The sequence below is a fragment of the Papaver somniferum genome, unplaced genomic scaffold (genome assembly GCF_003573695.1).
Source record: "Papaver somniferum cultivar HN1 unplaced genomic scaffold, ASM357369v1 unplaced-scaffold_18, whole genome shotgun sequence".
NCBI lineage: Eukaryota > Viridiplantae > Streptophyta > Magnoliopsida > Ranunculales > Papaveraceae > Papaver > Papaver somniferum.
Genome location: NW_020627707.1, coordinates 6,174,798 through 6,201,659, shown reverse-complemented (window position 1 = coordinate 6,201,659; position 26,862 = coordinate 6,174,798). Strand labels below are relative to the sequence as shown.

Here is a 26,862-nt window from a genome sequence, read left to right as displayed (position 1 = left end):
AACTTTTTAGTTGCATAATAAATAAACTCCAGAGCCTAGAAATTTACGCCTATTAAGGATAACACTAACCAATCTAAGTGGATGGAAACATTTTTGTTTTAGGAGTTGAGGAACCAATCTGACTAGATGGAAACATCTATAGAGTCTATTCATAAAAGCACAGAGCTCAGGTGTTAGAAATAACATGATAGTTTCGCCATATCTTGTCGAGTCCTTTTCACTTTCTATTTTTAGTTTTCTTTTGTTTCAAGTGATTTGGTGGGGCACACGATTCAAGTTGTTACCTTTGCTAGGGTGAAATAGAGTGACTGAGTTACCTTTTCCAAAAAAAAAAAAGAAAAAAGACCGGACCAGTTAGACCAATCGGAATAAGTATTAACACTTGGATAGCAATATGCGTGTGTTCTCCCTGTTTCCGTCGCCTAAGCAAGCGTGGAATGCAGGACCCGTGGGAACTATCGTGTAATCTGCTGACAAGAAGCATGTGCTTGGATCAAAAAGATCTATTCATGCCGTTAAGTTAAAAAAAAAATGGTTATTGTTATGTGTAGTCAACTGCTGGTTCCCTTGTATATGCCAGTTGTGTTGACCTAGAGTTAAGTTATTGACCACTGGTTCCATTGTATATGCCAGTGTGTTAATATTAGTCAGACCGGTATCTCAGTCATTTAGGTTAGGTTCACCTTGGCAGAGGCCTTCAGACAGATATGGGAAACACCGTTCACTTTTCAACCATCTACATTTTTCTTTTTCCATCTTCTTAATCTTTTCATGTGATTAGTCTGACTCCGAGTATGATGTCCATCGTGAAACTATCTTAGTAGAGCTCTGTCACTTATATGAATTTTAGTATGCTTGAGTGCACACTCGTGTACATCAATTGGAATTTCGCATCAGGGTTCTTCCTCTTAGAGTCAATAATTGTATGCCAACCAAGGAGGTTCTTTAGTGCTTTCCAAGGTTCTGCGTAGATAGCTAGGGTCTGGAGTATTGGTTTTTGTGGGTACACCTCTGATAAACCCACCCGAGATTATCTCGGTCACTTTTCAAAAATAAATTTTGCTCGAGGACTAGCAAATAATAAGTTTGGGGGTATTTGATAGACACATTTTTGTGTCCAATTTGTTCTCAATACTATATATTGTTGGCACTCGATTTTGTACTAATTTTGTTATTTTATGTATTTGTAGGTATTTTTTGGAAATAAATATTTTAAGAAAATTCGGCTCGAAAAGTTGATTTTGGCACCCGGAGGGCACGTGTTATTCGGACTCCCAAGTTTGGATAAGGGGTAACCTAATTACTAAGGGGCACCCCCAGGTCACCCCCAAGGCATCTGCTATTCGCACCCCAGTCCAGGATAAGGGGCACCTTCTTCAACAATTCAAATTCTCAAAATTGGCGGGGAAAATGTTCACACAAAGGAGAATTTTCGATCAAAGAAATGAAGTAGTGGTAGGTCGATTCAATGGCTTAATTTTGGTAGAAAGATGTGATTTAGCCTAAGGAAGATATTTTGGGTGTCGAATTTGATTGGAATTGGCTGGAAATATCGATTTGATTCTCGAGCTCAAACAGAGCTACACGGAGTGAACACGACCTGTACACGGTGTTGTGTGTGTTTTGGTTGTGCATGGAAGTGTTTTGGAGGATTTGGATGACTTATGAGGCATGTATAAGACTTACTAGAGCGTGCAGGATCCAATTTTACGTGTGAAATTCTAAATCTGGTAAGAAAATATTCAAAAATAATGTTATTCACTGCCGAGTAAAGACGAATTATTTGGAGTTATGGCGAGGGATTTCAGCGTGTCTTTGAGTATAAATATGATCTTTGGGTCTACTATAATGGTTGTCGAGAGTTGGGAGTCGAAAGGAGGGCCAGAGGAGCAGAAATCAGAGTTTTCAAAACTCTGTTGCTGCTGCTGCTGCTGCCCGTGAAGAACAAGGAATCGGCCACGGTTCCTTCATCCGAATCGCAACAGTTTCTTCATCTTCGCAACAGTTTCTTCAACCGATTTGCAACAGCACATTCAGCCACAGAACTTCATTTTCCGTCACCAATTGTTTCTCTGTAACAGTCCAACATCGTCTTCGCAACAGGAACTGCTGTTGCTATTTCTCTGTTGCATTGTTTACTCATTTGTAATCAACTTTGGAGCAATAATAAAACATTTTGAGATTATGATTAATATGAGGAGCTAAACCCAACATTGGGACGACGGAGGGAGTCTATTTTTGTCATTGTGGTAAATTTGATTTATTCTTTTTATGACTTTTGCACTGATTAAAAATTGAAAAATGATTTTAATTAATTAGTTATCATTTTATTTGATGCGGCATGCTTGCTTAAATGTTTGATGTCCCATGCTTACGATTTATAACTAATATTCTGAGAATCTATTTTGGCAAAATAAGAGTCCATATATTTATGTTTTGAGCAGTAATTGTTAAGAATAAATAAAATATACCACATGCATGAAGAATTGGCCAAGTCCTTAGTCCCAATACCTCTCGAACATCTTGTGAAAAATTTGTACATATATTTTCGTTTTAAAATCTATTCAAGTCCGAGCAACGAATCTTTACTTACCTCTTGAAAAATACTATAACACTTATACACCCTTGTTCAGGTACCCCGTTAAATTATCCTTTGTGTGTTTCAAGATACAAGTGAATGAATTTGTATTGTTACTAATCATACTGAGAATGTATTATTTGTTGCTTATACTCATAGGTTTGGGTGTACGACTACTTACCTAAACTGCAATTGTCTCACGCCAAGACTCCTTGGCTTTATGGGAAGCCTACAACTGGTAAATATGAGTTTTTGAACTCACAAGACAAGGGTAAGAAGAATCAGGTGTTGGAGTTGAGGGAGAAATTGGATAAGTTAACAGTGGAAGATGTGGTTTTTCATCCTTACGACATTCCATCTGATGAAGATGAGGAAGAAGTTAAGGTTATTAATTTCTCACCTATCGTGGCTTATAATGGACCGTTGTTTCATCCTGGAGGTTGTACAATGTATAATCCTCGAAGAGTATTGAGACAACTTTTTTGTGTCCAAAGTGTCCCACAAGAGGAAAACTTCAAAATACGATCCTGCACCATCAGTGACCCACTGGAAAAACTTTGGGGAGTATCTTATTCCAGCTGAAGAGTGTCAAGATTCGTTTGATGAGCCAAATGCCGCTGACGAGGGATATATGGAATGGTATGAAATTTTTTCTCATCCTCGTGTAATAAACCATGTCCAACAAGCCCGTGCTGAGAAAGCGAAAGCGAAGGCAGTGGAGAATGAGGCTCAGAAAATTATGAAGCATACCCCTAGTTGTGGAGATGAGGCCTTGATCTTGTGGAATTCGGCGGTAAGATATTTACTCTTATTTCTGTTTTTCGAAATGTTATAAAGTATTGAAAAATTAAAGTTACTTATGCTTTTGATTGAAAAAGGTGAAGGCAAGTGCTAAATTGTTGAAGAAAATGATGGAAAAAATCCTGAGTAGAGAGCCGCGTAGCCTTTCTCTTGAGCACAAAAAAACAATTATTGCATCACTTTTCTATCATTCCATTCATTCCTTTTAATTGTCTCAATTGCATTGTAAATGGTGGACAAAGATGATACGTTATCCTTGTTATCATCCTTTAGTAAGCGAAGCATATTAAGTGGTGAAATACCCATTCTCCTAAATTTAGCTATTTTCTCCATTTCTTGAGGAGTGAGCCGAGCGACAATTAAATATCCTTCAAGATCCTCCGGACGAGGGTGGTTATGATGACCTTCCACCTTATCCATAGATAAAACCCAACCCTTCATGTTTTTGCACTTACTTACTAGCTTGAACGGACATTTAATTTTCTTTGAGCACGTTGTGTTCTTCCTCGTCGTCTTTCCTTTATACACATAACCCTTCCTCTTGTGACTAACATCGGGATCTCCACTTCTCTTACAAACCATTTCAAAACGAGTTTTGCTTTCTTTTCCATTCAAAACTAATACGCACATGGCTTTCTTGGCATGATCTCTAGCCCAATTATTCGCATCGATAGGTTCTTCAAATACCAAATCATTGGCATAGTGTTGGGATGTATCTTCAAACAACATACCAATCGGAGAAGGTTGATCATCCATTGGTATAAGTTGACATTCAATCTATAAGAAGTGGTACAACAACAATTGCAATCACAAACAAGTTCGGTAACATGATAATTTTATCGGGATAACCGAACTCCGCGTTCGGCTGGTAAAGCAAGTTGACATGTAACCGAAAAGATAATAAGCACAAAGTTCGGTTACCTTCCAGTTTTAACTAGGTAACCGAATGCGACTCTGGAACTTTTGATTTCTTTTGTTTGTTAAGTTCGGTTAGTTGTGTTGTTGGGTTCAAGTTTGCGAAATAACCGAACTTATTACGTACAGTTCGGTTAGTTATTGGTTGCGAACTAACCGAACTTTACATACACTAAGTCAAATATTATTTTACGTAAGTTCGGTTAGATAGTTGGTTGGTATGAAGTTTGCGAACCAACCGAACTTTATACAATAAGTCAAATCTTATTTTATGTAAGTTCGGTTAGTTATTGGTTGCGAACTAACTGAACCTATAGACCCTAAAGTTCGGTTACATTTTGGCCAAACCGAACATAACTCTGTAATCCTATTTAAAAAGTTCGGTAACATGTCTGTTAACCGAACTTCAAAAAACCTCTATTAATACCGAGTTCGGTAAACTGCGTGTTTGGGAAAAGTAACCGAACTACACTTTCAGATGAGTTCGGTTACCTGTTTTTTACACAAGGTAACCGAACAAGCCCAAATCTACTTCAAAAATTTACATTTTTTTGATAATTTGGACCAATTCAACCAACATTATCTAAGTTTAGAGCATACCTGGGTACCCAGATACTCTTCCTCCGGTTGTGGTTGGTAAAATCCATCGTTTTCATCTTGAGATTGGTTTTGGGGAAGAATACAATCACCATCTAAGAAATAATTCATATCCGGATCATTGTGAAGATTGACAAATACTCTAGGAAAGGAAGGAGATGAAGATTCAGATGAGCTGTCATCAATTGAATCATCACTAGAATACTCTAGCTTAGTGAACTCAAAAAAAAAATTATTTTCCATGTTTTTCTTCTTCATCTTCTCTAACTTTTCTCTCTCAATAATTCTACTTCTTTTTTAAAAATCTGATTTTAATATCAATTCTTTATAAAAATCATTTCACTAATAATTACACTAACTAATATTAACACTAACTAATCATTACCCAAAAATAATCAGGAGGGTAATTTAGGTATTATAATAAATATCTAGATAAGGGGTGACCTAGATTTACTTCTAATGTCTTACCCAAAATAAAAGAATGGCCTCCACAAAAAAAGGCTGGTCCCCAAAAAATGGTTCCTAAATTGGAAGACAAGACCAATCTAGTATCAGATTAATCCTAATATTAATCCATATAAATACAAATTAATTATTATTTTTAGTTAAAATTCAAAAAAAAAAAACAACTTTCTATTCTCCACATTCCATAAATCCTAATTATTTTTTTGATCTTTTTGTCCAACGATCTCCGATCCAGCAGAACGTTTAAAATCCGAATTCTGCAAATCAAAATCTTACCCGAAATCGGTTTACACTAAGTGAACTGATTTATTAAATCGTGATAATTACGTTAGATTTTCGTATATGATATATGATGCTTACTTAGTTTTCTAGCGGATTGTGTACCTGAATTTTTGCTTGATTTGCAGATTGTACCAAGCTTAAGTGAGCCAACACCAACACAACTTCTTCACAGCTACAAGCATTAGTAATACTTATGGTTGTCTGAGAATTTGATTGATATAAGTTTGGCTCGTAGATATAACCTTATAAGATTGAGAATGAGCTGGGAACCACAATTTCCAACATGAACAACTTAATGATGGTAGTACACATCCAGAAGGTAAAATTCGAAAAACCTCCATGTTTTTATCAATATAAGCTTGTTTAATTTTCAAAGTATTGATGTATATACATTTGTTTGTTTTTGTGTGAATGATACGTGGTGGGATTATTGAACCATCTTATTTGATGGATTTAGCAAGGAAGTACAACCAGGACAAGATGATCTCACGCAAGTAAGTTGAATCTTTCACACTTACACCCCTGTACATAGAGGCGGGAAATAGAAATATGAGAATTTGAATTGACTGATAGAAGTTCAAATAGTTGGTATAGCATTATAAGACTTTTGTTTTCCTTTTTTATATTTTTGCATTGAACTTGGTCAAAGAGATGTGTTGCATCTGAGAATTATGCGGTGCTTTTACAATTCAGAAATCTTAATAATTCATACTTTTGTTTTCCTTTTGTAAATTTTTGCGTTGAACTTACTCAAAGAAATGTGCTGCATTGATGTGTATGTCTTGGAGTGATGTTACCTTGAAATTTCTGAAAAAACAGGGGTAAAAAAACCACACCCAATAATTCGTTTGGCAATCTGTATGGACTAAACTCCAATATAATTCCAAGAGCATCAACTTAAAAGCGAGACCCAATCACAAATATACAAAAGAGTTTTTATCTCTTTCTCAATACAATCAGTAAATCAACTAAATAGAAATCCGTGAGACTGATTGATATGAGAAATATCTTGGACGGTAACAAAGACAAATGCCGAAGTATCAATCAAGTTCTATCCAACAATTAAGGTCGGATTTATCAACTTATTGAACTACGTACAACCTGTGATATTTCAACTATATAAAAAAATATAATGCGGAAAATAAATAACACAGTCACCAGAAATTTTGTTAACAAGGAAACACAAATACAGAAAAACCCAGGGACCTAGTCCAGATTGAACACCACACTGTATTAAGCCGCTACAAACTCTAGCCTACTACAAGTTAACTTCAGACTGGAATGTAGTTGAGCCCTAACCAAGTATCACACCGATCCAGGTACAGTCGCGTTCCTTACGCCTCTTGAACCACGCCGGATTATACGTACTTGATTCCCTTAGATGATCTCACACACAACCAAGATTTTCCACGACCCAAAGTCGAAGACTTATAAACAAATCTGTCTCCCACAAATATGTCTATCCTTTACTCTTTTTATTCTGTGTTCTGATTCAAAGATCACGGTGAACAGGAACCAACTAATAATCTGATCTTATACTCTCGAAGAGCATCCTAGAAATATTAGTCACCTCACAATAATCTAACTGATTAATTAGAAGAAGTTATTACGGAATCACAAGAGTCTGAGACGAAGAACTTTTGTGATTACTTTTTATATCTTACCTATCGGAGATAAATATCGAGTAAATATCAGAGAAGATAAAACTCAATACTATAGCACAAGTAAGATCAGAATACGCAACTATAAAGAAAATAGTTGGATCTGGCTTCATGAATCCCAAATGAAGTCTTCAAGTCGTTAACCTAATAATGGTTTTGGAAAACCTAGGTTAAAGGAGAATCGACTCTTGTTTGCAACTAGGACACAAGGAAGTGTCGGGATTAGGTTTTTCATTGATAGAGTTATCCCTTATATAGGCTTTTAAATCAAGCTTGATTTCAATCAAAGCTAAGATAGCTTAGTAACAAAGCATTCAATATTCACCGATAGATGAACTTCTGATTTAAGATTCAAGCTAAGTCTGCTTGGAAACTAAGCAATTAATATCCACCGTTAGATGGTCTTAGATTATTACACACAAATGAAATATACTTATATTTAGATTTGAGTAACCGTACCTAAACGTGTATATTGGGTTGACTCAATAACAATTAACCGAAGTTAGCTATATGAACACTTTTAGCTTAACCATATTCATCTAACACTTCAAGATCAAATATGATGATCAATAAACCATGATAGATAATAAAATGAATCTAATCGTGCTTAAAATAGAGTTGTTCAATTGTTCACTATCTCATAGAAATATCCATGAACAAATTGAAACGAAATCTGTTTGATTCATGATTGTACAAAGTACTTATACAAGAATCAATTCATGAACATTAATCCACGGTTTGAAAGTTAATTTGCATTCCTTAAATCATAAATGTTTTAGTTCATGAGTATGAGAATCATACATTACCGATTTTAGAACTTAACCACTGTGTTCGCAAACTGGGTACGCGAACAGCAGCTCCGGACCTTGGTCTAGACAAGCCGTTCGCAAACCCGGTTCGCTGATGGCTGTTGTAGGCTCAACAAATTAATAATCTTATTTCCACACAATTAACTGGTAATATAATGGAAGTAAGAATCGTTCCCACGAAGAGCAGTGAGTCTTAATTGTCAAAGTGACACAAATGGGGGTTTTGTTTAGATTTTAAACAAAAGAAAATAATCAAAGCAAATAAAGTTGAGTTGTAATCAATAGAAATTGGTGATCAATGAATCCTTCTTCGTTAATAAACCGTCAATGAGTTATTATACTTTCCTACTTGTCGTTGATCATAGATTATCACCAACTGTGGATTAACAGCTAGATCAGTGTTATTCCCTAAATTCCTTATATCACTAGATATGGAAGTTCTCGCCTACCAGATTAAATTCGTCTAAACCACCTAGTAGTAGATCACTAAAGGTGTAATTTGGTTGAATGATTTATTTTTTTTGAATTTATAGGTTGATCCTACTAGTTAAACTCTTAGATCAAGGTACACTTTCTAGTGTTTTTTGTACACACAATCGCTCCACAGAATCCCTCTGCAAGGTCTCGTGTTCTATACTTTTGTACAAGTTATTCGACGATTACTTATCTCCTAACTTAATACTAGAAATAGATTAAATCAATAAATCAATCCAGTTGACCACCTAGACAACCTATCAATCAATCATAAATATTCATATAGTATAAACAAGCGGTATTCAATGAAGAACTTCAAAGTAGATTAATATAATAACTTAAATTTTGTTTAAAACTTAGAATTCATACTCAATAAATAGGTGTTTAGATACTCATGTATTTATAAACATCCATGGTATACATATAAGAAAAGTAAGTGATAACGTTACGAAAGAGGAATCGTTCTGAAACCCTAGCTTTCGCTCCGTGTGTTGTTTCTTCTCTCCAAACCCTTAAAATTTCGTGATCCCTTGATATGATATGATTTTACATGACCTAATACCTTCTTATATGTGTACATTGCTTGGCCTTCAAGTATCTCCGTCGGTTAAGGAACTCGACCCGAAATTACGAAGGAAATACCCTAACAATTTTGGCCTTCACAAGTATGCATACCCGTTCGCATACTTAATTTTGTAATAAAATCCAGGGAAATAAGTATGCATACCCGTTTGCATACTTGGAATTTTATTAAATCCGTTTGCATACCCGTTTGCGTACTTTCCTGTCTTCGGTATTCGATAAAAAGCTTGTTTTGGCCGTAAATTCTTCGTCCGAACTCGGAATGGCCTTATTATTTTTGCATTATTTTTATATTTAAATTTTATTCAAGATGGTGATGATAAATCCTGAATTTGAATGAGTTAATCTCAGTCTTTGGCCCGTCTCTTGATTTTGAGCGTTTTGCTCCGTTTCGTCACACTTTTTCAGCTTCTCTTGAATTTGGGAACTTGGATACTTGAAATACTTCTCTTATAAGATCTTTTTAGGACTTTGTAGCTCCTTTTTGGATGATTCATCTAATAGAGACAAATAAGAGAAAACAAGAGTAACAATACGAAAATATGCAAGAATAATAGCTAAAATAAGTATGGAATGGACACTAAAATCATATGAATTATGCACTTATCAAATTCCCACACACTTTGCTTTTGCTAGTCCTCGAGCAAACTAAATTAAACTAATCCTAAATACAACAACTCCATTCATTGATAATACAGTTACACTTAGCTAATGCAACATGCTTTTAAATCTCTAGGTGTTCCTAGTGGACGAGTTATAGTCTCATGAGGGTTTACAAGAGGTATACCCACAAAAACTACTCCAATTTATTGCCTTGGAAGAACTTATAAGTAAAGGTAAAAAGTAGTAGCCAATAAGTAATCAGTCTACGTATGTTCTTTAGCTGCAAATATCCCACATACATTCCAATCATCACACATAAGCAATTACTTACGTGTGACATTCAACCTGATTGCAAAAATCTACTAAGATAGTCATTGTACTTGTTGCAATGTTTCTCAACATCCACAACACTCGCGTACTGAAATCACATGGATATATAAGCGAATGGAAATAGAATAAAGAAGTGTGCAAATGTTGACTAAGGTGAAAGATGTTACCCGCAATACTTGTATGAATGTAGTCAAAGGATATTTATGTATTTAACTCATTATTTGAGACAAGTATCCATTTAACTCGAAAACATGATTAGATACTTTAAGCGCATGTTCTTTTCAGCAAATATATGATAGTTCCCTTGGATCCTGCATTCCACGCTTGTATAGGCGACGGAGACAGGGAAAACGTTTCACACATACTGCTATCCAAGTATAGAGAACCTCATCAATAATCTTTTTGACTTGCTAAATAATGATGATAGGTTTCACTCATTTCATCGACCACATGATTAATTCATCACATGGATCCTGGATTCCAGCTTGTTTAGGCGACGGAGACCGAGAGAATCTTCTATTTGTATTTATTTAGTTATTTTAAATGTCGATGTATGAGGAGGATACTTATATTTATTTTTGATTTTTGATTTTTGGATCACTCTTTATGAGTGTAAGACACTCGTCTTATGGGGCTTTTATAAAAAATCCAACCAATGATTACCTTGCTACAACATCCATGGAAGTACTAGCATCCCACTAAATCACTTAGAGAAACATATAACTGCAAAAAAAAAGTGATTCGGTAATAATTAATTGCGAGGACGAATCTTTCAAACGACTACCATGTTATTGCTAGAATATGAGTTCCGTATCCAATTATGAACGTATATAATTAAGGATTGCAGAACGATAAAGTGGGACTCAATCTATAGCTGCAAGAACTGTTTCAACCTAAAAGGGTTTAGTGTGTCATCCTAAATAGCTCATAATTAACTTCAAAAGATGAAGTCTCAAAAATGCAAGAAATCAAAGATCTTCCTGGAACATTTCTCAGGGTGAGTCCTAAAATCCATTGGTTAAGACATACGAATATTAGTTACACCTTTGAGTATTAAATCTAAGGTGTGTTGGAGTCGACCAATATAATTATCACCCAACCTTAATTTGCGCTTCCGTCGAACATGTCCCCTTGTGCCACAAAAGAAACATACTTTCTGATCACCAGAGTGAGTAGATTTAACATAATCGTTAGAAGATTTCTTCCTCCCATGAGATGCAGTAGTTCCTTGATTAAAGGAAGTTGTAAGCACATCTTTAGTAATAGGAAAGGATTGTAACTTGGCTTCAGAATCTGATTTCGTTAGAGAACCACGATTAGAAGTAGTCATGTTTTATAACATTTCAGTTTTATCAGAAGCAATAGTGGACTCTTTAGAACAAACCCTGCGTTAAATAGAGGATTTACTCAATAGTCGTTTAATCTCTAAAGCATTCTCCTCCAGTTTGGCCTCTAGTAAATTTCTTCTCAAGTTTACTTCGGCCTTTTCTTCACGGAGAATCTTTGATTGAGATTCACGATCATTAACCATACCAATAAGCATATTGACTTTGTGTTTCATCCTAATAACTTCAGTGGATTGGATTCTAGCTTGTCCTAGAATTGTTGCACTTTCTTTGGCTGCTTCCCTTTCTATTTCAGAGTCAGACTCATCAGTAAGGTAACAAGGGTAATACTTATCAATATTTGCATGTTTCATTGGAACAAGATGTTCATCTATATTTGAGTCGGACAAGTCTTTCTCTTTAATAGATTCCATAGAACATAACTTTTATTCCTGGTAATGCGTTTGTCCATAGGGTCAGTTTGCTAACAACACGACTTATGAGGTCTTAGCCTATTTGCTTTCTCTGATACCAATTGAAAAAGTTGTGGTATAACAACCTCACCCAATAATTCGTTCGGGAATATGTATGGGATAAACTTCAATATAATTCCGAGAGCACCAACTTAAAAGAGAGACTCAATCAAGAAATATATCAAAGAGTTTTTATCTCTTTCTCAATACAATCAGTAAATCAAATAGATAGAAATCCATGAGACTGATTGGTATGAGAAATAACTTGGACATGTACCGAAGATCAATGCCCAAGTGTCAATCAAGTTCGAACTTAATTAAGGTCGGATTTATCAACTGATTGAACAATTAAGGTCGGATTTATCAACTGATTGAACGATGCACAACCTGTGATATTTCAATTATATAAACAAATATAATGAGGAAAAGAAATAACACAGACACCAGAAATTTTGTTAACGAGGAAACCGAAAATGGAAAAAAACCCCGAGACGTATTCCATGTTGAACACCATATTGTATTAAGCCACCACAGACGCTAGCCTACAACAAGTTAACTTTGGACTGGAGTGTAGTTGAGGCCTAACCAAGTCTCACACTGATTAAGGTACAGTCATGTTCCTTACGCCTCTTGAACCATGCTGGATTCTGCACACTTGATTCCCTTAGATGATCTCATCCACAACCAATATTTGCTACGACCCAAATTCGAAGACTTATAAACAAATATGTTTCCCACAGATATGTCTATCTTTTATTCTTTTTGTTCCTTCTTTTGATTCAAAGATCAAGGTGAGTAGGAACCAACTAATAATCCGGTCTTATACTCCCGAAGAGAAGCCTAGAAATATTAGTCGCCTCACAATAACCTAACTGATTAACAGAAGAAGTTGTTGCGTGTTAGAGCATAGCTCGGCTGAACTCACCAAGCGTTGGTATGTCGAGTTTGGTTGTCATATTTTAGTATTAAAACTCATCTAGAGTCGCTTGATTAAATACTAGAGTCAACTTCATTTAGGTTATACTAGAAAGTTTAGGAATGTTGAGACATACAAGTATTACTCTAAAGACCTGAAAAATGCGAAGAAGTAACGAACTACAACAACGACGTCATCCTTCCACTTGAGGTTAGTAATACTGACTTGAACTTGTTTCATTCCTAACGTATCTTTCAAGTCGTGCATATTGAAAACATAACTGCCAAGATGTATATACAGTACATATTGTATAATACTCTAGTGATGAGACATGATCATAATAGTACGATCATGGTATTAGGGAATTAGACTACGAAGTATAACGCTTATCTTTTGAACTTCGTAGGTATGACATTGAAATAATCTTGTATATATTGTTATGATTATGTGTATGGGTTATGGTGAAGATTTCATCCTGGGAAAAAATGTTTTACATTTGTTTGAAGGAAGTACATTCATGAACTTGTTTCGTGAAACGAAAGGGAAATCATTAGGCTTATTGGTCCGTCTATTCATTGCAAATCTTTGGATGACCAATATGTGTGAGATGGTAGAACCGATCTTAACTTAGGTTATGTATCTTAGTATAACTAATCATAATTCCTGACTTATGATTTCGTATGACTGATTTTTAATTGGTGTAACCGATCCTAAGTAATCACCATGTGATGGTATGATCGATCCTTGTAATTGGTGTGACCGATCCTAATAATTGGTGTGACCGATCATGAGTGTGTATGTGTAATCGATCCTTGTAATTGGTGTAACTGGTCCTAGTGACTGGTGTGACCGATCACAAACGTTTTCATATTTAGGTATAACCGATCCTAGTGATTGGTAAACCGATTGAACCCATGTATGTGATTTGGTATTTGATCAATCACATAGTAGTCTTAGAAAATAGGCGAACCAATTTTAAACTTGTTTGGAAGTGTGGTAAACCGATTCCAAGAATGCAAATCCATGTAAATATGAAATAAGGATTTGCAGTGAAAAGATGTCAACTTACTTTGAACACGACTAGTAACTCTTATCATTTATTGTTCAAAGATATTCCTTAGTAATCAAGGTGATCCCGTGCCGAAATAAATTAAGAATCTTTTAATTAAGGTTTTTGATTTTATATACATTAATTACCAGCAATTAATGTATAGCTCTAGAAAATAAAAATTAGTAATGTGCATTTACTAGTTGGATATTTTCTATTGAGAGATTTTGGAAATACTGGACAAGCATTTATTGGAATTATGAAAACCGAATTTTGTTTTTCATTGCATATCTTGAGAATATTTTCCGTTTTGGAAATTCCTTGGTGTCCAGACATCCTTGGTATATAAATACCTAAGTTTGCATAGGAAACCATATAAGAGTCAGGAAAACTTCATTTCTTGTTGTTTCTGGTAGAGCTGTCTATTCGGAGAGGAAAGTAGCCTAATTAGGTGAAATCTCTTACGACCGCTCGTTTAAAGACTTCTATGGGATCAAGAAGCTCTAAGAGTACCATTGGTTGGAAACTAGATAATTGCAGTTTTATTAGTTTTCGGTTGATTTGATTGACTAATGGTTGTTGAAACTTTGGTTGCGCCTAGTTTGTTTATGCTTGGGAATCTTCTCTTCTGATATAAGATTCACTCAAACTAAATTAGAGTATCGACGGGATCTTTAGAATTGTTTGTAGATCTAAAGACATCTTGTGATAATCCATTGTTAACAGACTCCGTTCTGTGCTTGATTGATCACAAGAGATTCAACTGGTATTGTGCGGGTTATTGAAGATTAAAGAAGATTTGAAGACGAAGAAGACTGCTTATCAGTTTTCGTATTTTGTGAATTGTGTGCACAAACCTTGATCGGATGGGATCCTACTAGAATTAAATTTATTTCAATTGGTTAGTTACGTGAGATCGGTATTCTCAATATATCTCTTTTGAGATTTATTTTGATTGAGTGCGAATCTAAACTTGACTACTTTTGGTAGTTATTAGATTGATTGATCTAACCAGACAAAGGGAGTTTATTAGGTTAAACGGAAGAGCCTTTTTCAACAACTCATCTAAATATTTAGAAAGATTGATTAGAGTGGTTACCAAACAGATTCTTCCTTTGCTGTTTAGAATACGATCCAAAGGACTTGTTATTAACGTGCGTGTACTGTGGGAATTAAGTATCTCTGGGAGTATGCTTGGTCTCAACTACATGGAGTTGAAAAAGCGGGGGCCTAACAACCTCACCCAATATTTCGCTTAACAATCTGTATGGACTAACTCCAATATACTTTCAAGAGAATCAACTAGACGGTCCGATTCAATCTTAATAAAAAGTATATCAAAGAGTTATATCTCAATCTATTTTCAATCCGCAATCAAACAAATAAGAATTTGCGAGCCTGATTGAATATAAGAGAAATAAGTTGAACGGTACCACAGACCAATGTTCAAGTATCAATCAATTTCAATCAACAACCAAAGGTTGGATTTACCAATTGATCGATTCAAAGCACAACCTGTGATATTTCAATTATATAAAAAAATATAATGCGGAAAAGAAATAACACAGACACCAGAAGTTTTATTAACGAGGAAACCGCAAATGCAGAAAAACCCTGGGACCTAGTCCAGATTTGAACACCATACTGTATTAAGTCGCTACAGACACTAGCCTACTACAAGTTAACTTCAGACTGGAATGTAGTTGAACCCTAATCAATGTCACACTGATTCAAGGTACAGTCGTTCTCTTTACGTCTCTGATCCCAGCAGGATACTACGCACTTGATTCTCTTAGCTAATCTCACCCACAACTAAGAGTTGCTACGACCCAAAGTCGAATACTTGATAAACAAATTTGTATCACAAAGAAAAGTCTATTGAATAGATAAATCTGTCTCCTACAGATATACCTACGAGTTTTTGTTCCGTCTTTTGATAAATCAAGGTGAACAAGAACCAATTGATAACCCGGACTTATATTCCCGAAGAACAGCCTAGTTTATCAATCACCTCACAATAATCTTAATCGATTAACGAAACAAGATATTGTGGAATCACAAACGATGAGACGGAGGTGTTTGTGACTACTTTTCTATGTTGCCTATCGGAGATATAAATCTCAAGCCAATCTTAAGATTGTACTCAATCACGATAGAAAATAACAAGATCAGATCACGCAACTACAGAGAAAATAGTTGGGTCTGGCTTCACAATCCCAATGAAGTCTTCAAGTCGTTAACCTACATGGTTTCGTAAAAACCTAAGGCTAAAGGAGAATCGACTCTAGATTATGCAACTAGTATCACACAGGAGGTGTGGGTATTAGGTTTCCCAGTTGCTAGAGTTCTCCTTTATATAGTCTTCAAATCAGGGTTTGCAATCTAAGTTACCTTGGTAACAAAACATTCAATATTCACCGTTAGATGAAAACCTGATTAGATTCAAGCTAATATCTTTCAACTGTTAGATTGAACTTAGCTTGTTATACACAAATGAAATGCACGTTCATTTAGGTTTGAGTAACCGTACCTAAACGTGTACACCTAGTTGGTTCAATAATAGTTAACCAATGGTTAGCGATATGAGCACTCTCATATCAACCTTATTCATCTTCACCATAACTAGTTCAAATGACCCAAATGAGCTAGTTAGAGAGTTGTTCAATTGCTTAGATCTCGTAGAATTATACAAGACACAATCGAGGAAAAATCGATTTTCATTCACTCGAATCAATTCATGAACATTATAGCCGCGGTTTGCAAAGATTGCATTCCTTATTATATAAATGATTTAGTTAGTGAACAAACCAATTTTAGAAAGTAATCTTCTTAAGTATACAAACGGGTACGCATACTTAAGTAACCGATTCAGTTTGTTTTTACTTTCAAACTCTAGCAGAAATTCACGGACGTGAAACTTTCGCCAGTATGCGTACGGGTACGCGTACTCACTCGGATTTCCAACAAGCGTTGGTACGCGTACGGGTGTGCATACTTTAGGTTCCCGGTTTTGGACTTTTACACAAATGTGAGAACACACTATGTTTATATCCAAACATGGTTACTTGTTCTAAACTCTCATTTCAATCATTCGAACTTTCTTAGAGGATGTTAATATAGTTGTTATCCACAAACTATTTTCATTAAAGAGATTTTCAAGTTATTGAAATAATCAACATGACTTTTGTCACGAGTAAAGATGAACTTGGTCAAAGCGAAAGCTTACCGACACATAATTCGAGAAATAGATAAGCGAGATAAACTCGTCTCGGAATAGCAAATGTGTATAATCGAAGTTTATATAGCAATACGACTTTTGTCTCAAAATAGGAGATACAATAGAAAGACTTTTGAGTGATAGATAAGTTCAAGTATCCACATAACTCTTTATTGATGAAGTTCCACAAGTTCCCTTGAGTAGTTCTTCGTCTTCATTCGATGAACGCCGTGGAGTCTAAGGCTCAACTACACTTACTATCCTAATCCGAGACTTAACTATAAGTAGACTAGAAATCAAGACTTATAGTTTTGGCAACTAAACTTGACAAACAAGCTTGAGATAGCAACCGCTTGCGAGTTCGACCGAGCAATGCTCTAACATAAGTTGGTATTAGATTTTGTATAACGGTTTAATTATGATAGTATTCAAAACTGGACTATATCCCGAGGTTTTTCTACAATTGCGGTTTCCTCGTTAACAAAATCTTGTTGTGTCTTTTACTTTGATTTCCGCATTATAATTTATTATTATAATAAAATAAAATACACGTATACGTTAACTCCGCATTACTTGATAGTGATCCTATATAGTTTGATTATCACCGAACCTATTATCAAGTAAAACACTTTGTTGTAGTATTGTCTCGATCTTGTATCCATAGTTAATCAAACAAGTTAACTTGTTGTCCTATTGTCTCAATATCGTATCTATATACGTTCACGCAAAGTGTGAACCGAATTTTCGTATTTTGTCGACTCTGTCGATAAACGATCACATTCAACAGAGGACTTATAGGTTGAAACAAAAAGATTGTGGTGTATTTGGGTACCCTCGTATTTTCATTGCGGAATCCAAGAGTCTGAGACGAAGAACTTTGTGATTACTTATTAGCTTGCAAGTTAGACTCATTCTTTGACAAGAAATCAACGTGTTGGGAGTGTGTCGACACTAGCAAACACAATAAAAAGAAATAACAGGAAATAATGCAGTGAAAATTTATTTCATTTATAACGGAGATTTTCAGATCAATGGGGGGAGATTCTTAGTCTTGTTGCATATATAAGGATGTTCTGGATTCATATAGGAGGTACGAAGTGATTGAAGAAGATTGGGAGTGGTACAGAGCAAGAAAGAGAGTTGCAGTGAGTTTTGATCATCAGTATAGAATAGAAGGTGAAGAATAGAACAGTCAAAGACCAATGTTTCTTGACTGTCATTTATTCTTCCCTTTGTTACGATGATTCGTTTTCTTTGTAGCAGTCATTGTAACACCTAAAAACCGTTGCAAATCTCAGTTTTCTTATATTTTCATCTCTTGTAAACACTTTTGGGAAATAAAAATGAACTTCGAGCATGTTTCCATCATGATGAGTTAAACCCAATCCCTGGGGTGATGGAGGAAGTCATTCTCTCAAGAATCTCTATTTAACAATATTATGCAATATTTTTATATGATTAATTGCATTGACCAAAAATGAATTAAATGATTTTATTAATCAAATGTATTTTCTCTCGATAATGCATGCTTAGTCTAAGACTCTTGATGCGTTATACTTGCGAATAACATTTGATATTTTGGAAATCTAATTTTGGCAATAATTTGGCATCGTATCAATTATTTAATTGCATGATATAAGTAATATTTTGAATCACATAAGTATTGATGAATGGTGGAATCTATCCATAGTTTCCCCATAATATTCGCATTACCTTTTGTTTTGAGTTTGCTATATTTTTAGTTTTAAAAATTATGTTTAAATTCTGCTTTCACAAGTCTTGAGTGAACCATTTTTCTACAATAATATTGAAATCCTATCAATTTTTGGCGTCGCCGACGCGGACTTGTTTTTAAGTTAGAGTTTTTAGATTTATTTTTAGGTTATTATTTTTACTTTGTTCTATTCTATGTTTTTTTGGGTATTTATCGTTGTGCTACAGGTTTGGAGTTTGGATCGAAAAGAAATTGAGCCAAAGACTTTGGTTACTAAAAGAGTTGGAGTCAAAGATAAAAGCTAAAAAAAAAGGAAAAAAGACAAAAAAAATTATTATTATTATTTTTTTAGGTTTTTAGATTTTATTTTTATTTTTATTTTTATTTTTAGATTTTATTTTTAGAAATTGTATTAGGATATCTTTTATTTTTGTAATTTTCTTTTCTTTTGCACTTTCCTTTTTGAACACTGGATTTTGGACATTTGAACATTATTTCTAGTTTTAAACCATAAGGAAGGGTAATTAAATATTAAACTGTACAGGGAAGAACGGCAATTACGATATTGCCTTGGCCCCTCGGGTTCGTACACTGACATAGGAGTTGGTGACCCGAGTCGACTTCAGCGGTTCATCTCCGTATAAAACGGAAGGTAAGTTTTTCTAAACACACGCGAATCCCTTGTCAGCGGATCACTGTCTTCCTTCGTATGCATATATGTTGAGGATGCTAGTCTCTAATATAGTCTCTAATATTTTTTTTCTCAAAGAATTAATAATCCTCTTCACTATAGAATGCTAGTCTCTAATATAGAATATAAAAATCAATTATCAAGCATTATAGGACGCATGAAGAAAATCATTATCGTTACCAATCAGGAATAAGGACCATGGAGAAAATTAATATAGAAAACATTTAAAACACTAGCATACATAATATGGTTTCCTCTCTAATCCTAGAAAAATAATTTAGCTACTCATAAGTGAAAGTAGCAATGCAAAAGATTTAATTGAATTCATTTTCATTCAACTCAAAAGGACTTACAGAGAGGCTGCGTATTTTATATCCAACTTCCCGTTTGCTCACTTTCAATTACAAGAACCAGAGATGTAAAGATCAAAAATGAATACAAATTTAGGACAAAAGATCACCACTCGCACCAATCTCTCCCAACCAAAGATGACCATGAACGTACAGGCTCCCACTTTTTATATCATCCCTTTCACAATCTTCACATTAAATGAGAATAATTTCCATGTCAATGACATTACTGCATGCAATCTCAAATGGTAAGATGCCACTTCCAAAACTAGCCATGATGTCGACATAGTATAGTTGTTATCTTCACGCCACTCACACCTTCGTTAATCATGGGAAGCATATATATTGTTGACTTATTTTCATTGTATTCTTTCCATGTATGCAAGTGGTGCCTTTGGTGCAAACATATTTGGAGAAGATTTATGGGATCCATGAAAAGCACGTGACACCGACATTTCTGCCTTATGTCCGTTGCTTCTTCAACTTACATGGCACATGTATTTCACCATTTCTTTAGTGCAGGAATTGTACTACCACATGTCGTTAGTATTATGCTGAGTCCATCCAAATAATGAAAGTATGCGATTAATCCTTTGGCTGGTCCCATGATGCTACTATTTTGACTTGGTACAATACATACACTATGTGCGTAATTTTTTTCATCTTATACCGGCTTGGCCCTTAACCCGTAATACGTCGACTCGTTGACGTCTTGCAATATTTGGGTTATACTCCATTTTACGGATGAAATTCCGTATATTAATTCCATTAAGCTTCATTTATTAAATTCCTGCAAAACTAAACAACACATCAAACATATATGAAATAGAGAACTAAAAATTGTAAATTGGAATGTAAAAATGTCGTGTTTACACACTCATCAAATACCCCCAAACCTACATTTTGCTAGTCCCGAGCAAATTTTTCGGGAGGGTTTAACAGAGGTGTACCCACAAAACCATTTACTCCAAATTGGTCACAAGTATTCTAAGAGCTATGATGACATACATATTCCCAACCTATCGCCAAGTAACTAGAATGCCAGAGATATTAAAGGTATCCGCTCTAAAACTGAATAAGAAAGGGAGACACATCCGCAATATTATTAGATAAAGAGATATCCGCTAAACAGCTAGATAAACATTGTAAGATGCATCCGCTTTACAGCTAGATAAGATTAGGAGAGAGATAAAGATGAGAGGGACATCTGCTATACAGCTGGACAAATTATGTGTGATGAGTTGAACCAGTGTTAGAAAGATCTTGTGCCAGATGGAAAGCGGACTAACAAAGCAACCAATATGCATCTCTTTTTGACTCTCTCATAGTGCTCAGTAGAAATTCTTCGGCTTCAACTGTTGATGATAAACTCTTGAACTTCGTAGAACCTTGGCAATTAACTCTTCCCTTCGATTTCTTGCTTGAAACTTCCTTATAGATTTCTAATTCCCTATGGCCTTATTGAACAAAATTTTTAACAATAAAATTTGAATGTACAATTATTATTTTTTTCAATAAAACCATTCAACCAATTAAATAATTATGGGTTTTTAAGGAAGATAATTCAAAAACTCATACACAACTATTGGTTGGCAACCTAGCAACAATTTGGGCACCAACCCCCCTCTGAATAGCAATGCCTAATTTATGAAAAAATAAAGCTACCAAAACCGCTACTAGCGTCATTATTAACAAGACAGTTCTTCAGACGCTTAAAAAAACATAAAATATCTTCACCAAGTTCCCCCAAAGTAGTGAAATCCAAGACCCCCAGACCTTAGCCAAGAGAAGTACACTTGTCTAAATATTTAGCCCGCTTTCTTGAAACCGCCTTAGAAATAGCTCTCCCTGGGACGAAAAAACGTACACATCACCAGTAAAATACCTTATATATTTTTTTTTCATTTTTCATTTTCAATATTTTTTTCATTTTCAATTTTTTTTTTTTAGTAATAACAAGACTAATATTTACATGGCAATGAGCGAGGACTTTAGCACTTGGATCTTCGCAACTTAAAATATCTTGGTATCATGAACTTCAACAACTTACATCGTTTGATTTTCTTTGATCTAAGTCTTCAACTTTGATTTTGAATTTTGCCTTTCTTTCTATTGTTGCTTATAAACCTTAAACGTCTTCAACTTTCTTCATAAATTTTGATGTCGCTCCGCTTGTTGATGATGATAAGTTTCTGCTGAGAGAGAGTAGTAGTCCAGTAACTAAGACTACATGGGAGGTTGCTTTGTCTTTCTGGCATTTCCTTCTAACCTAATTGTCTTCCCATCATGGATGGTTAGGTCCATCACGATTACCCTCTAAAAGGTACATGTTCTCTCCTGATTGTCAATGATCTCAACGTACTTTTCTCTAATGTCTTATCCCTAGCAATTCCAATTTCCATCTTTTCAGTGAGAAACAATATGTAAACTTAGCTAACCGAATACTATGTGACTCTAAATGTTGGAGATTTTTGGTACAACTAAAAATTTACTCCCTTACCCCCAAACCTAAATTGAACATAGTCCTCGATGTTCCAGATATATAAATGTGAATGCATGAACAAAGAGAAATGTTGATCAAAAGAAAAGAGATAGGGAAAGATGTTACCAGGACCATGTACCACAGAGATGGGTTGCCTCCCATAAAGCGCTAAGTTTAATGTCTTCAGCCAGACTTGACTGTGCCTGCAGAAAATTAGTCGTGATAAACGGGATCCTGTAAATTTGTATTTTCCACTTCAGGGTTGGTCAATTCTATAAATGGTTTCAACCGCTGACCGTCGACTTTAAAAGTCTCTCCAGTATCATGGTTCCTAACCTCAATAGCACCGTGTGGATACACGGTCTTGACATAGAATGGGCCGGTCCAACGAGATCTAAGCTTACCAGGAAAAAGGTGAAGGCGAGAATTATACAAGAGAACTTTCTGGCCTGGTGGAAACGACTTTCGAAGAATCAATTTGTCGTGAAAAACTTTGGTTTTCTCCTTATAAATTTTCGCATTTTGGTAAGAATCATTACGAATTTCTTCTAACTCATTGAGCTGAAGTCTACGGTTATCACTAGCAGTAGGTAGGTCAAAGTTTAGCCGTTTGATGGCCCAATAAGCTCGGTGTTCTAATTCTACAGGCAAGTGGCAGGCTTTACCGGAGACAAGTTTATATGGAGACATCCCAAGTGGAGTCTTAAAAGCGGTTCTGTAATCCCACAAAGCTTCTATTAAGCGCAAATACCAATCCTTTCGGGTAGGGTTTACAGTCTTCTCTAAAATTTGTTTAATCTTCCTATTAGACACTTCTACTTGGCCACAAGTTTGTGGGTGGTAAGGTGTAAAAATCTTATGGGTAATGGAGTATTTCTTCATGAGCGTCTCAAAAGACTAGTTACAAAAATGGGAACCTCCATTGCTAATGATTGCTCTAGGCATACCAAATCGAGAGAAAATATTGTCTCTAACAAACTTGATCACGACGTGACGATCATTGGTCTTGGTAGCTATTGCTTCAACCCACTTAGACACATAGTCAACGACTAATAAGATGCAAAAATTACCATAGGAATTGACAAAGGGACCCATCAAATATATACTCCACAAATCAAATATTTCTATTATTAGTATAGGACTAAGTGGCATCATATTTCGTCGGGTCAATTTCCCTAACTTCTGACATCTCTCACAACTTTGAAAAAATAGGTGGGAGTCCTTAAACAGTGTTGGCCAATAGAGACCATATTGTAAAACCTTCGCATCTTTTTTCTTAGAACTAAAGTGACCCCCACAAGCTCCAGAATGACAAAAAGTCAGGACACTGGAGATTTCGTTGTCAGGAATACAACGACAGATGATCTGATCAAGGCAGTATTTGAATAAGTACGGATCATCCCAGAAAAAGTATTTAACCTCATACAAGAATTTAGCTCTATCATGTTTAGACCAATGGTTGGGCATTTGACCAGTTACCAAATAATTGACAATGTCAGCAAACCATGGTAACTCACAGATGGAAAATAAATGTTCATTAGGAAACGTGTCAAGGATCGGTTTCTCGTCATCTCTAGTCTCATCAAGGATACATGATAAATGGTCAGCTACTATATTTTCAGACCCTTTCTTATCACGAATATCTAGATTAAATTCTTGGAGTAACAAAACCCATCTGATCAGCCGAGGTTTTGAGTCCTTCTTTGAAAGAAGATATTTGAGTGCGGCATGATCAGAATAGACTATGACCTTAAACCCTAGGAGATATGATCTAAGTTTCTCAAAAGCATAAAAGATGGCTACAAATTTCTTTCTCAGTATTAGTGTAGTTTAACTGGGCATCGTTTAAGGTCCTACTAGCATAATAAATCACACTAGGTGCTTTATCACGTCGTTGTCCAAGGACAACACCAACCGCATAATCGGACAAATCACACATGAGTTCGAATGGGAGGTTCCAGTCGGGTGGTTGGATGATAGGGGCAGAAGTCAATAATAATTTAAGCTTCTCAAAAGCTTTAACACATGCTTCATCAAATACAAAGGAAGTATCTTTAGCAAGTAGGTTTGACAGAGGTAAAGCAATCTTGCTAAAGTCTTTGATGAAACGACGATAAAATCCATCATGTCCAAGGAAAGATCTAACATCTGTTACATTCTTAGGTGGTCTTAATTTTGAAATTAGGTCAACCTTGGCTTTATCAACTTCTATTCCCTCAGAGGACACCACATGTCCTAACATTATTCCAGATTTAACTAACATTATTCCAGATTTAACCATAAAATGACACTTTTCCCAATTAAGGACTAAGTTTTTTTCTTTACAACGTTCTAGAACTAGTGTAAGGTGGTGCAAACATTCATCGAAAGAGGATCCAAAAACCGAAAAATCGTCCATAAAGACCTCGAGAAATCGCTCAACCATGTCCGAAAAGATACTTAGCATGCAACGTTGGAATGTTGCGGGTGCATTACACAACCCAAAAGGCATACGCCTGTAAGCAAAAGTACCAAATGAACATGTGAAGGTTGTTTTCTCTTGGTCCTCCGGTGCTATAGGGATTTGGTTATAACCAGAGTATCCATCTAGGAAGCAATAATGGCTGTGGCCAGCTAATCTTTCTAACATCTGGTCTATGAATGGTAGAGGAAAGTGGTCTTTCCTAGTTGCTGAGTTCAGCTTACGGTAGTCTATACAAACTCTCCACCCGGTAGTAACACGGGTAGGGATCAATTCATTTTTCTCATTCGCAACTACAGTAATCCCAGACTTCTTTGGGACAACCTGGACAGGACTGACCCATTTACTATCAGGGATGGGGTATATGATACCCGCATCTAACAACTTGAGCACCTCAGTGCGGACAACTTCTTTCATATTAGGATTTAAACGTCTCTGCATTTCTCTTGAGGTTTTGACACCTTCTTCTAGGTAGATGTGGTGCATACAATCTGCAGGACTAATTCCTTTCAAGTCTGCAATGGTCCACCCTATTGCATTCTTGAGCTCTCGGAGAACACTAACTAGTCTACTTTCCTGATCAGGCTCTAAGTCAGAGGCAATTATGGCAGGAAGAATATTTTCACTACCAAGAAATACATATTTCAGTGTATCTGGTAGCGGCTTTAATTCAAGGGTGGGTGCCTTAACTGATGATGGGAGGGGTTTATCTATGGTCGGAAGAATAGGTTCTGGTTTATACTGCCATTTTTACATAATTCATAGTTGGTGCAGAATCTAACAACGCATTAACTTCTTCAAGATGACTATCCTCATCATAGTAGACTCCAAAGTGGGCTAAAAACGCCTCTAAAGGATCGCTAACACTATTGGTGGTAAAGGTATTCTCAACTAGAGAATCAATCATGCATATAGACTCATAGTGTTCGGGGTCCGGTGGGGCTTGTAACGCCTTAAAAGCGTTCACATAGATCTTCTGATTCCCAAAGGAAAATTCTACTAGGCCATTTTGACAATGTATGACTGCATTTGCAGTGGCTAGAAACGGACGACCTAAGATGATTGGGATATTAATATCTTGACTAGAGACAGGTTGAGTGTCCAAAATCGCAAAGTCAACTGGATAGATAAATTTTTCTACCTGAACCAAAACGTCTTCAATAATTCCACGTGGGATTTTGACTGACCTATCGGCTAACTGTAGTGTTATCCTAGTTGGTTTCATCTCACCTAGTCCAAGTTGTTCATATACCGAGAACGGTAAAAGATTCACACTAGCCCCAAGATCTAATAGAGCATTGTCTATCGTTTTTTTACCTATGACACATGTGACAGTAGGACAACCAGGATCTTCAAATTTGACCGGGTACTTTTGTGAGATTATGGAACTAACTTGTTGGGTCAAAAACCTTTTTTTATGGACACTCGCGTCTCTCTTGACAGTACACGTCTCTTTTAGGAACTTGTCCATAGTCGGTACATGTTTAATTGCATCTAACAAGGGAAGGTTGATCTTAACTTGCTTAAAGATGTCTAGGATTTCAGCATATGTACTAGGCCTTTTCTTAGCGAGTCTCTGAGGAAATGGTGCATGTGGTATTATACTCTCTCAGGGGTAGATTCCTCACTTGGACTCTTGGCACTCTCAGGCTTAATAGGGTCTTTAGGAAAAGTTTGGTCAACCTCGGTCTCTTTTGCAGCTGGACTACTATCCTTAGGTGGTTCTACCGAGTTCTCTAGTTTTTTACCACTCCTAAGGGTGATAACTGCTTTGACATGTTCGTTGTGGTTAGAACTACCTGACCTATTACCCTGGTTGACTCCTTTCGGATTTGGAGTCGTTTGGCTAGGAAATGTCCCATCCTCCCTATCATTTAACCTGTTTGAAAGTTGACTTATTTGAGTTTCTAAGTTGCTAATAGCTTGGGCATTATTCTGCTGGTTACGATGACTCATTTGGACTAATTCATCGAACTTTTGGTTGCTTTGGACAATACTTTGAGATAAATGTTTCATAGATTCCTCTAGAGATGTCAACTTATGATCAACTGGGCTTGGTTCTTGGGCTTGAGGATGGTTCCTAGAAAA

At 35.8% G+C, this 26,862-nt stretch overlaps 2 protein-coding genes across 2 annotated transcripts; both read right to left on the bottom strand.

Annotated features, from left to right (window-relative positions):
* Positions 1-22,526: 22,526 nt before the first annotated feature.
* LOC113337980 lies at positions 22,527-23,195 on the bottom strand. Its single transcript, XM_026583508.1, has one exon. It carries the CDS (start codon positions 23,193-23,195, stop codon positions 22,527-22,529), a length of 669 nt encoding a protein of 222 aa, XP_026439293.1.
* An 898-nt stretch (positions 23,196-24,093) lies between these two features.
* On the bottom strand, positions 24,094-26,245 carry LOC113337979. The gene is made up of 3 exons (XM_026583507.1): positions 25,568-26,245; positions 24,999-25,515; positions 24,094-24,365 (listed from the first exon to the last, which is right to left on the bottom strand). The coding sequence occupies exons 1-3, from the start codon at positions 26,243-26,245 to the stop codon at positions 24,094-24,096; spliced, it is 1,467 nt and encodes a 488-aa protein (XP_026439292.1).
* Positions 26,246-26,862: the final 617 nt, after the last annotated feature.